Below are 12957 nucleotides of genomic sequence, written 5' to 3'. Positions count from 1 at the left end.
ATTGCACACCCTTAGCAAGTATTTGAATGAATATTTTGTTAATACTTTTTGTTTTAAACCAATTGTATACTTATTACTATTATAGGATTTCATTTTATAATCTCGTTAGCATTATGTGCATATCCTGGGGCTATGATCACTGTCATTTTGTGGTGTGATCTGTTTAGAATAATTTTTCACCAGCTATAGAGGTGAGGCATTTGCACTAATTCCACCTTTGGTTCCTGGTGCTGGAAGCTTTGTGTCTTGATCCCTCTCCATTTGTAACCTTGATTACAAGTTGAAGGGGACATTTCCATCAGCCCCACTCTGTATTTCCAGGAACTTAGGTCACAGGAAACTAGAGCAGAAGGTCAAGGAGTCTGACACGTCTCCATGTCTGTAGCTCAGTCCATAGACAGCTTTTCCAGAACATATTCCAATTTCTCTTAGTGCCTCTCCTTTTAAACCAACCCAGTTTTAAATAAAACTGACTAATGAAACACTGTTTTTCTTGTCAGAACATGAAGAGGAGCTGGACCGGCAGTTTGCCCTGGAGATTGGCACTTTATTTGGAGGATTAAAGAAGGTACTCGGTGGATAAATGTTAAAGCTTCTCAGTTTTCAAACCTGGTTTCAATATTTTGTATTACTATTGTATTTGGCTAGTGATGAGCTGTGTATTTATTTTTCTAAGCAATTTTGATAGATTTTTATTTATTTTAATTTTAATTTTTCTATTTTGATAGATTTTTAAAGTGATATAAAAACATTGCTTTTTACTGTTTTCACTCTAAATATGTGGTGTGCCAGAAGTATTTTAAGTTCAATCAGTGTTTGTGGGCTGGCTTGGGACATAAAATAATGCTTTCATTCCAAGTTTCAAACATGCAACTTACAAATGAGCTTTTGGAAAACCATTCATTTACTAACTGGGCACTGCCTATGCTGATATTTTTCTACTGTGAGAGTTGCTGGTCTTGCTTAGAATTGCAGCAAATTTACTTCAATTTCCATTTTGACGTTCTAGGGTAAACTGTCCCTTCTTTCCAGCTCTGGCTCTGTGCGGAGCCGCTGTATTAGATGGAAGGCCCATGATCGTGTGGGACTGGGAAGAACTCCTGCCCTGCAGTGGGTGCCATTCCCGGCTTTTGCTGTTCTGTCCACCAGAAGTTTTCCTGAGAAGTTGGATGCTATTGAGTTTTCATTCATTGCATCCATCTGTAAATATTTCTGATTTAAATAAGCCTTTTTAGGATATTAGTAAGACTGTAAGGTGGATGGTATTGCATCCACTTCAGAGATGAGGAAATCTGGGAAACTTCTGTCATGGTAGAATTTGAGATGTAGCAGGAGATAGCCCCTGTGAGTGTCTAAGATCTACTCTTCAGAAATGTTTCACTATTGGATCTCTTTTTTTTTTTTTTTAAAGATTTTATTTATTTATTTGACAGAGAGAAATCACAAGTAGGCAGAGAGGCAGGCAGAGAGAGAGGAGGAAGCAGGCTCCCTGCTGAGCAGAAAGCCCGACGTGGGGCTCGAACCCAGGACCTGGGATCACGACCCAAGCCGAAGGCAGCGGCTTAACCCACTGAGCCACCCAGGCGCCCCCCCCCCTTTTTTTTAAGATTCTATTTATTTATTTGACAGGCAGAGATCACAAGTAGGCAGAGAGCGATGAAGGGAAGCAAGCTCCCTGCTGAGCAGAGAGCCTGATGCGGGCGCTCAATCCCAGGACCCTGGGATCATGACCTGAGCCTAAGGCAGAGGCTTTAACCCACTGAGCCACCCAGGCACCCCCACTATTGGATCTCTTACAACAGGAAAAAAAATGGTGATCTCTCTGTCTGTCTCTCTCTCTCTCTTCCTCTCTCTTCCCTCTTATAGTTACAATTCAAGCATTTCACACAATACTGAACTGTTTGCCAGGGGCAAAAATAAACAAACCCATTTTAGACTAAGAGACTTCTAGCTCTTGAGAAGAGAAGCCATTGCAAGGCAGGACAGGCAGCTGAACAGAGGGTCAGGCCCCAGCGAGTTCTGGACCTGCTGCAGATTTCATTGTCAAGGGGCAGACTCCATCCTGCTGTGTGTGCTACTTCCAGACAAAGGGGCTTTGTCTTTGCTGACTTCCCAGCTCCTGTCACCACTCCTTCAAAGTCCAGCTGCTTGACTCCCTGCCAAGGCTGTAGATTCCTAGGGAAATGACCTTTGTTAAGCAAAGACCCCACCTCTCCTCCACTCTTCATAACAGGGTATGGGGCCGGGGGTGTCAACATTCAGGACAATCCTGCCTTCATGGAAAAGTGTATAAAGCACAGATACATGCCCTTGGAGCTCTACAGACTCAGTCCTTTCCCTTCTGAAAAATCTCTGTCCACGCCTCTGTTTGTCTGCCCATCCATCCATCGATCTGGTGCTGTTGAGTACCTCTTGTCCTCATCTTTCTACATCTCATCCCTTGCAAATGGGGTGGGTAGTTTGGAGTCTTAGAGTTTAGAGGGAAAATGAGGAGTCTTGGTGGATAGTCAGTAGGTGAGGGCAATTGATACTATGTCCTTGATGAAGATCATAGAACAGACCCAGGCCAAGTGCAGCACGAGGGAGTTCACAGATACCTGCTGAGAGTCTCATTTCAGCTAGTACAGAGGCCTGACAGGTTCTGGACACTCCTTGATGTATATTTCCTTCCTTCAAGGTTATGGGAGGTGGTAAGCAAATGCTATCCGGCTCTAAATTCTAATCAAAAGAACATACTTGGTGAGAGTAGAAATTGTGAACTTTAGAAAGAAAGCTTTAATGTTCTCTGCCCAGTCCATGCCTTAAATGTTACAGTTGCCAAACTCAGGACTACTGACATTTTAGACCAGATAGTTCTCTGTTGTCGGGGAGCTGTTCTGTACCTTGTAGGAAGTTTAGCAGCCCCCCCGGGCTCTGCCTAGTGTGTGCCGGCAGCAACTACTGACCCAAGTCATGACAATCAAAAATGTCTCCCGGCATCGACAGGTGTCTTTGAGAACAGCTGGTCCATGTCACTGTTCAGGGGCTCTCCCCAAACAGCCTCTGCCATTTCTGATTTGCCGTTTCTTTTGCTCGGCCTATATACTCTTCTGGATTTTTTCTCTCTCCTTCCCTTTCTGGTCCATATTCCCTTTTTACATCTGAGCCAGTCACAGAAGCATTGTTTGGACCTCTGTGTTGGGTTTAGTGCTCATCATTCCTGACACTTCCCTGCCTCTCTCTTTATCCCCTTCCACACACACTACTTTTGATGAGTATGTTTCTGGACACAGTAGTGAACCAGACAGACAAGATTCCTGTCCCACTGTCTCTTAATGGGGACAGATCGCAGGTAAGTAAACGAACAAACCTGACAGCTACAGATCGAGCTAAGTGATATGAAGAAAATAAGGTGATGTGCTATAGTATTTTGGATTGTCTCGCGCCCCGTAATGAGAAATATGTTTGTCCAGTTGTATTTTATATGATCCGTCCTCCATTAGAATGAGTGCCACGAGGACAGGGCTGGGATTTAATCAGTCTGGTATCTTTAGTGCCTAGAATAGAAGAGGTGAGTATTTGGTTGGAGGTAACTGTAGGAAAGAGTGAGTAACACTGCGCCAAGTTGTAACACTGGAGAAAAATACATCTGTACTACCTGCATCTAGAGAGATGTGTAGGTAAACTGAGTGGGATGGTGTCTATAGTCAGAGCAGGGAGAGACCACCATGGCACAGGCTTCCACAAACTGCTCCAGACCCCTGAGCTCCACAGAGTCATAGGATTTGGCAAGGTCACCAGTAGAGGAGTTGTTCTGGAGGGGCTCGCTGTGATTGGTAAAGGGAAGGAGGTATTAGGGACATGCTGATCGAGGTGAAGCTTTGCTCGAGGGTAGGGAAGGACATGTGGGGATGACCACAGCCCTCCAACTTTTGATGATGTTAGAGTGGAGGGTTATAGCCCACATCAGGAATGCCTTTGGGCCTGGTAATTTCTTTGGCATAAAGCCGACGGCACTTGCTGAGACACCAGATGTGGTGGGGGGAGCTTGTGTGGGGCCGCTGTCACCAACTGCTTCCATTCTGTATGCTGGGACCTTCGCACCCTCCTTGGCAGTGTCTGCTCTCCCTGGCTTGGAAGGGCCCCTTCCTGCGGCTCTGGTGGCTCCCTGGAGTGGGTGCGAGCTGGGAACCTGTGGGTGGCCAGGGGTGGGTCCTGTCTGGTCCCTTTCCAGTTCTGACCATTCTCTGTCTTGGTGTTTGGTGGTCCCCTTATCTTTTTCCCATGTTAGTTTTTTTGGCTCGTGGTCCCAATCAATAAAGGGAACTTTATTGCTTGTCTGCCTTGCTCGATGTGGTAAACTTGCTTCCAGACAGGGTCAGAATCACATGGATACAAATGAAGCTCTATGTTGGGCTGTAGTGTTGTGAATTTTTTTCCCTTTTATTATTTCTGATACAAGGTAGTTGGCATAACGGAAAGAGCACGGGTTTGGAGTTAGATGGACTTGAGTTCACAATGCAGTTTACTGGGTTTTGGAAAATACTTTACCTCCTCTGAGCCTCAGTTTTATTACCCGGAGCATGGGAAGGGGAGGCTGTGGGATGGAGATGCTGGATGGAGAACACCCAGCCTGTTTGTGCCTGGGGCAGAACGGACGCCCGAGGTGTGTTTTCGTGGGGGTAGTTCTGCTTTCCCCCCCGTGGAAAACATCCTTGTTTCAGAGCTAAGATTCACTGATTTCCCCTTCTCTGGCAAGCAGGTAATATTCTACAGAGAAGCATTTAAATCTAGATGGGGATTGCTACTGAAGGGAGCTCTCAAAAGCCTAATGTATTATGAAAAATTTTACATGTAATCAACTCCTCCTCCTTTCCTGAGGACACTCCTTCCTGCGGCAGGTTCTGAAATGGGGGGGTCCTTGTAGAAAAGACATTCTTTCAGAAGTAGAGTCAGGAATTTTCAGTGCCTGTCAGAACGATGAGGAAGAAAAGACAAGATCAGAGAAGGGAAGCTTGATCACTTAAGTCTTTGAATGTGAAGAGAAAAGAGGTACTTTTCTAAAGTACAAATAGTTTTCTAGCACTCAAGGTTCGCCAATACAGATTTTTAAGATTCAGCTCATTTTTAAATTGCTCCGTGTTTTAATACTTAAAAAAAAAAAAAAAAAAAAAAGCTCTGTTTGATTCACTGAATAAATATTCCTTGAGCGCCTACTGTGTAAGGAGGCTTCCAGGGGATGGGCTGGGTGCTGGGAGGCCGGGACATTCTGGGCCCAGTCTCTCTCCTCCCTGGGCTTTGGATTTGGGGGAAGCTGATGATTGGGGCGGGTGATGCAGCCCTCTGTGGGACATGCAGAAGCTGAAGGGGCATGTGATTTGGACTCATGGCAATTCCAGCCGAGGTCTAGGGAGACTGTGGGGAAAGGTGGGTGAAGAGCATAGCATGGTTTCGGACCTGGATGAGAGAGAGTGAGAATAGCTGGGCTGGGAGGCTAGGTGTGGTGGGGGGGACAGCACGAGATAGAGCCTGACCACCAGGGCTTCTGGGCACCATGTGTAGAGTCTGGACTTTATTCAGAAGGCTGTGAACAGTTACTGAAGGGAGTCAGGCCATTGTCGTTTCTTCTGGGGCCTCTTTCAGGACCCTCGTGATTTTCCTGCCTTGCCCACCCTGCACCTCCCCTTACCTAGTCTCTTCTGCATCCCCGGCCTAGCAGATTCCAGATTTGTGCATCCCTGGAGTTCATGTCTCATAATGTTACTCAGAAGCCATTCGTGCTCCCCATTTCTTAGAGTATAAAGTGCAGACTCCCTAGCTGACATTCAGCCCCATTTGTCCGCTGACCCTACCTTGTGTCAGCACCTCAGATCCATGCGGTCACCCTTTGCTGCTAAGTAACATCCCCTGAAGGCGCCTTGATGTTTCCTGCACGTGACAGTTCCTGCAGACTGGTGTGCATGCCCGTCAGCTCGGGGAACAGCCCCCAGGGAACCTTCCCTGACTCCTCTCCCCTTGCTCCAACCTCTGGTTGGCATTAGTGTCTCTCCTATGAGTTCCTTTCCCAGGACTCTCTCCTGAACCTCTGTTATCTAACAGTTCCCTGTTTGAGATCTCAGAGGCCCTCTCGTCTCTGCCTCCCCTGCCTGACAGTTAGTCAGCGTCCAGTAGTGTTTGTAGGATCAGGGTGAACATGCCTGTCTCACTGGGGGCTTGTGGTAAAGGAACATGGTGCCTCAGCAACACTGGCTTTGTTGCATGTGTCTGCATTCTGGCACGTTTAGAGGGTTTAGGCTTTGGCTCCTTTTCTTTAAGCCGTAGCCCCTCTGAGAGGATTCCAGTGTTCTTATTATATCTCTGCCTCCCTCCGTATGATGGGAGCAGATTAATAAGCCGTTTGGCTGTGCGTGAGAACTTTCAGCCTTTCCTTATTAACAGAAAATTGGATTTTATGCAGCTTTGCCCCTTCAGAGAGGGGCTGCCCAGCAGAGGCTGATTCTTGTGCCCTCTGCCAGCCTCTCCAGGCAGAGAGAGTGTGGGTTGAAGAATCTCCACAGAAGGGCCAAGAGGCTGCAGGCTGGTGATGGAAGGAAGGCTCCTGAGCACACGCTAGGCGTGATTCCCTCTTGTTAACATGAAGAACTCTTGCTCCTTGCCCGTCAGTACACTCTTACCTAGTCTCATCCCTGCTGGATTTTCTTCTTGAGGTGTGGAAAGCTCTGCAGTGAGACAGGAGAAGAAGGATGTGGTAGTGATTTCCTGTGGAGGAGAGAAATGGATGTCATTCTCTGCCTTCTGGCAAAACAGGATCTGCAGTGCCAATGGGTACACATCAGATTGGCTTATTAGCTCTTAGCCATCGAGTCCCTGGCTCTGCCCTCCTCTCTCTTATATTTACTAGTTCATAGAAAATATTATTTCATTACAAAAGCACTGGAAAAAGCCAGGGGAAATAAGGTGAAGTTAGAACAAAGAGTTGAGGTCTGCAAAGTTAATAGATCGTGTGTGTGTGTGTGTGTGTGTGTGTGTGTATGAGAGGGAGGGAGAGAGAGTGGAGAGGGATGAGTAGAGAGGAGGGTGGGTGTTCTCCATGATCTTGTGGGGATATAGGTTTGGAGTGAGACGTTTCTCAGCCACAAACCAGTGAGTTTACACGTGACTGTTGGCTCGCCCACTGCTTTGCGGCCCAGACTGCCGGGTACCAAGTGTTGGGGGGTCAGGAAAGTAACAGGTGGTTTCTTTCCTCTGAGAATTCCAGGCTGACATAGATGATGCACTATGCCTTTAACAAAGGGGAGAAGCATCAGTCAAGCCAAAGAGAATACCAGTTGTATACAACCAGGACAACTGGCCTTATATGTGTGTCCTGCCTGAAAAATAGGCCCTGGCATTACATTTAAGTGTTTCTGTGTGTGATCACTGGGCAAATGGAAGAAGATGTGAGGATGCTGTTCCAGGGGTTGAGGGCTAGTTAGTTTGTCATCATTTTACTCCCAGGTTTCATGAAAGCCAAGTATCAGACCAAATCTACCTTGCCTATTAATTAGGCAAGCAGTAGAAACCACCTAATGAGCCCAACAAAGTATATAGATGGGGATTCTGAGCTATTTGGCATGAGGCAACCCAAAACCCTTCAATTCTGTGGTGGGACGCAAGGCCTTGGGATGTAGTCTCAGAAATACCATGGAAGATGCCAGCAATAGTATCAGACTGTTTCAAATCTTTCTAAGAAGCACCACTGTATGGTATAATTGTTTGCAGCACATGAGGGCAGAAACTCTTAAGCTTAGGTCTTACATTAAAACAGTTAATATAGCCTTGTGGAAAAACAAGGCCTCAAAAAATTGGCTAAAGGCTCAGAATTGTTTCTCTCCACGGAAATCTTTAGTAAAAGGCGAAAGATTTATGCGATTTGAAGAGAAACCAGAGTATAGGTTTGCAACTTCCCCCATCTCAGTACTCCTGTAACTGCAACTCCTAGTTCACTGATGGTGGCATGTTATCCATGAGCGCTACTCCCTACTTAGTTTACACAGGAAATTCTGTAAGTAAACTTCTCATAGTCAGAAATGTTCAATTGGAAGAAATAGTCTTTTAAATTTGAAAAGATTGTATTCTATGCAGGGTACTATGGGTATGCAAATGAGAAGTTTGAGTCATCCACTTTCAGAGTCTTCAAATACCTTTGTATTCACAGCTGCTTCTGGAGCCACCGTTAGGGGGCGAAGCAGAAGTCTGTCTCTTTACCCTATCCTGGTTCAACCACGGAAATTCCAGTTTTATCCCTTCTGTATGTTGGGACTTGGGAGTACAGTCCCATTCCTTTCCTTTGCTATCCCCTAGCCACCAACACAAGCAAGATACAGAACCACAAGAGCTCCTTCTTGCCGCTGCTTTCTAGACACACCTATCCTGCTCTCCCTGTCCCTAACCCTTGGAAGCCACTCCATGGTGTTCATCTTGTAATTTTGTCATTTGGAGAATGTTATACAAATGGAATCATACAATATGTAACCTTTTGAGACTGGCTTTTTTGGTTTTTCTTCCCCACTCAGCATAATGCCCTTGAGATCTGCCCGAGTTGTGTGTATCAGTAGTTCATTGCTTTTCTGCAGTGTCCACGACACAGATGGACCCCAGCCTGTTAGATCGTTCCGTTGTTGAAGGGCATTTTGGTTGTTTCTAGTTTTTGGTTGTTAGGAATACATCTGATACAAATATCTGTTTACAGGTTTTTGTGTGGACATAAGTTTTCATTTCTGAGGGATAAATACCCAGGAGTTTGATTCCTGGATTGTATGATGAGTGTATGTTTAATTTTTCGGAGAGCTGTCCAACTCTTTTTTCAGAATGGTTCTGAGATCCTATTAGCAATGCACGAGATGCTTAGTTTGTCTGCATACTTGCCAGCATCTGGTATTATCAATACTCAGATTTTAGCTTTTCTGATAGATATGCAGTGGTATCTCCTGATTTAATTTACATTTCCCTGACAGTGATGTTGAACATCATTTCATGCACTTATTGGTCATCTGAATATTCTCTTTGGTGAAATACTGTTCATGTCGTTTGCTACTTTTCTCCCTGGATTTTTTTAGTTTTTACTGTTAAGTTTAGAGAGTTCTTTGTATAGTCTAGTTATATAGTCCTTTGTCAGGTGATCTGCAATTTTTTTTTTTTTTTTTTTTTGTCAGTAACTTTCTTTTCATCCTCTTAGGATCTTTCACAGAAAGTCAGTTTATTGATTTTTTTTTTCCTCTTATGGATTATGCTTTTGGTGTCATTTTTAAGAACTCTTGGTCTGGTTGTATGGCCTAAGGATTTTTCATTTTTCCCCCCAGAATTTCATAGTATTGCATTTTACATCTAAGTCCGTGATCCATTTTGATTTAACTGTTTTAAAGATTTTATTTTGGGGGCACCTCTGCCTTTGGCTCGGGTTGTGATCCCATGGTCCTGGGATCGAGCCCTGCGTTGAGCTCCCTGCTCAGCAGGGAGCCTACTTTCTCTCTCTGCCTGCCTCTCTGCCTCCTTATGATCTCTGTCTGTCCAATAAATAAATAAAATCTTAAAAAAAAAAAAGATTTTATTTTTAAGTAATCTCTACACCTAATTTGGGGTTCGAATTTACAACCCTAAGATCAAGATCACACACTCTACTGAGTGAGTCAGCTGGTGCCCTGAGTTAATTTTATATTACTTAGGTGAAGGTTTATTTATTATTATTTTTTTTTGCTATGGATGTCCAGTTGGTACAGCACCATTTACTGAAAAGAATATTTTTCCTCAATTGAATTGTTTTTGTACCTTTGTCAAGAATCAGTTGGCCAGACTCATATGGCTCTATTTCTGGGTTCTCATTTCTGTTCCACTGTATCACTCTTTCCACGAATGCTATATTCTCTTGATTACTGATAAGTAATTTTTCTAATTTTATTCTTTTTCAGATTCCTTGGCTTTTCCCTGTATGTTTTAGAACAAGCTTTTCTATATCTACAGAACATTTTGCTGGTATTTTGATAGGAATTGTATTAAATTGTTAGATCAGGGGCGCCTGGGTGGCTCAGTGGGTTAAGCTGCTGCCTTCGGCTCAGGTCATGATCTCAGGGTCCTGGGATCGAGTCCCACATCGGGCTCCTTGCTCGGCAGGGAGCCTGCTTCCCTTCCTCTCTCTCTGCCTGCCTCTCTGCCTACTTGTGATCTCTCTCTCTCAAATAAATAAATAAAATCTTTAAAAAAAAAATTGTTAGATCAATGTGGGGGAAATTGATGTTTTTACTATGTTGAATCTTCTAGCTCATGAAGGCACAGATCTTTCTATTTACCTCTTTATTTCATTAGTGTTTTGTAGTTTTTAGCATACAGATTTCATACACGTTTTGTTAGATTTATACCTAAGTTTTCTATTTTATTTTTCTTAACGCTTAAATTTATTTTTATTTTAAGTAAACTCTGTGCCACGTGTGGGACTCGAAGATTAAGACTTGTTTTCTCTACCAACTGAGACAGCTACGCACCCCTAAGTATTTATTTTTTGAGCAGTTATAAATGGTCTTACAGTTTTAATTTCAATTTCCACATGTTAACTGCTAGTATACAGAAACATAATTGACTATTATATTGTATCCTATGACTTTTCTAGACTCATTTATTATAGGAAGTATTTTTCCCCCTTTTTTGATAAATTTGTTGAGATTTTTTACAAAGACAACCATGTCATCTGCAAATCAGGACAGTTTTATTTCTTCATTTTCAATCTGTATAACTTGCATTTTCTTATTGTACTGTCTAGGATTCCCAGTATTATGTTGAATAAGAGTGATGAGAGTGTACATCTTTGTCTTTTTCTTACTCTGAACCAGTCAGGCTTCACCGTTAAGTGTGAGATTTCTGTATATTTTTTATAAATAAAAAAAGATGTTCTTTATCAGGTTGAGGATGTTCCTATCTCTATTTTTTGAGAGTTTTTATGAATGAGTATTGAATTTATCAGATAATTTTTCTGCATCAATTGATATAATCAAGGCATTTTCTTTATTAAGAATATGTTAATATGGGGTGCCTGGGTGGCTTAGTCTGTTAAGCGTCTGCCTTGGGCTCAGATCCTGATCTCAGGGTCCTGAGACCGAGTGCCACATTGGGCTCCTTGCTCAGCAGGGAGCCTGCTTCCCCCCTCTGCCTGCTGCTCCCTCTGCTTGTGTGTTCTCGAACTCTCTGACAAACAAATAAAATCCTAAAAAAAAAAAAGTTAATATGGTGGGTTACTTTGATTAACTTTTCAATATCAAACCAGCCTTCTGACCCTTGGATAAACTCACTTGGTTGTGGTGTATGATGTTTTCTTTATGTTGCTGGACTCCATTTGTTAATATTCTGTTGAGAATTTTTGTGATTATGTTCATGAGGGATATTGGACTCTAGTAATCTCTCCCTCTCTCCCCTTCTCTCTTTTTCTGGTACTGTCCGATTTTGAACAGTTATATGTAGTCTTGTATTTTTAACTTCAGATTTCACTTGTTCACATTCGTGTTCACTTATAAAATGAATTAGTGTTTCCCTCTTAAAAAGAACGTCTTCGGGTGTCTCCTAGAATTCTTCAGTGAAACTACTTGGGACTGGAGATTTCTTTTTAGGGATTTGTAAGCTATGAATTCAATTTTTTTTTTTTTTTTTTTGTATTTTGTATTGAGTGAGTTCTGGTAGTTTGTGGAATTTTCAAGGAATTAGTCCATTTTATCTAAGTTGTCAAATTTATGTGTATAGAGTTGTTCATAGTATCCCTTATTAGCCTCACTAATGTCTGTGGAGCCTGATGATATTCTGTTTCATTCCTGTTATCTGTAATTTGGGTTGTGTTTTTTATCATTTGTCCATTTGCTAGAGATTTGTGAACTTGATTTTTACAAAGAACGGGCTTTTCGTTCCACTGATTTTTCTCTATTTTTCTGTTTCTTATCTATATTTACTTCTTTGTACTTGCTCTGAGTTTGTTTTGCTCATTTTCTAGTTTCTTGAGGTGGTGCCTTAGAGTTTTGTGACATTGACTCTTTCTCATGTACATACGTAGTCTTACGAATGTTTTTCCAGCTTTGCATTAGCTGCACCCTACATGTTTTGATAAATCGTACTTTCATTTTTATTCAGTTCTATTTTTTTATTTCCCTCAAGACTTCCTTTCTGACTCACAGGTTATTTAGAAGTATGTTGCTTTACTTCTAAGTGTTTGGGGATTTTCCCATTATCTTTTTGGTACTGATTTCTCATTTAATGCCATTGTGGTCAGAGAATACACTCTGTATGATGAAATTCTTCTAAATTTGTTGTTTTATGGCTCAGGATATAATGTATCTTAGTGAATGTTTCATGGGTACTTAAAAAGAATGTGTGTTCTGATGCTGTAGGATGGAACGTCCTATAAATGTTGATTAGATCCTGTTGGTTGGTGGTAAGCTTTCTTGTATCCTTGATTTTCTGACTAGCAGTTTTGTCAACTCTTGAGAGAGAGGGGTGTTGAAGTCTTGTGGATATATCTGTTTCTCCTTTTTGGCTAGTTCTTCATGGATTTTACAGCTCTGTTTTTTGGTACATACACATTTAGGGTTGGCACATTTTCTTGTTGGATTGGCCCTTTTATCATAATTTAGTGATCCTGGTTTTCTTTCACCACAAGTCCGCTTGGTCTGATATTAATATACTGGCTGCTGCTTTCTTTTGTTTGGTGTATCCTTTTCTGTCCTTTTACTTTCAGCCTACCCATATTGTTACATTTGAAGTGAAATTTTTACAGATGGTGTAGATTTGGCTCATTTCCTAAAAAATTCTTTCTGCCATTTTCTTTTAATTGGTATATTTGATTTGATTTGGGTTCATTCAGCATCTTAACTCTGTAAGTTTATACCTTTTGTCAAATTTGTGAAATTTGTAGCCATTATTTCTTAATTTTTTTTCAGCCCTACATTTTTCCCCCCTTCCTTCTAG

The 12957-nt window shown here is 42.4% G+C and overlaps 1 protein-coding gene across 2 annotated transcripts in view; it reads left to right on the top strand.

Annotated features, from left to right (window-relative positions):
- LOC111162365 (hedgehog acyltransferase) overlaps positions 1-12957 on the top strand; it is a 328170-nt gene that overhangs the window by 25641 nt on the left and 289572 nt on the right. For both annotated transcript variants that reach the window (XM_022526736.1, XM_022526737.1), the window contains exon 3: positions 501-568. In XM_022526736.1, coding sequence (XP_022382444.1) covers positions 501-568 — 68 coding nt within the window. The remainder of the gene's footprint in view (positions 1-500; positions 569-12957) is intronic.

Source organism: Enhydra lutris, unplaced genomic scaffold (genome assembly GCF_002288905.1).
Source record: "Enhydra lutris kenyoni isolate GAN:26980312 unplaced genomic scaffold, ASM228890v2 scaffoldscaffold91, whole genome shotgun sequence".
NCBI lineage: Eukaryota > Metazoa > Chordata > Mammalia > Carnivora > Mustelidae > Enhydra > Enhydra lutris.
The sequence above is the reverse complement of the archived record's forward strand: the minus strand, read 5'-3'. Positions and strand labels throughout refer to the sequence as shown.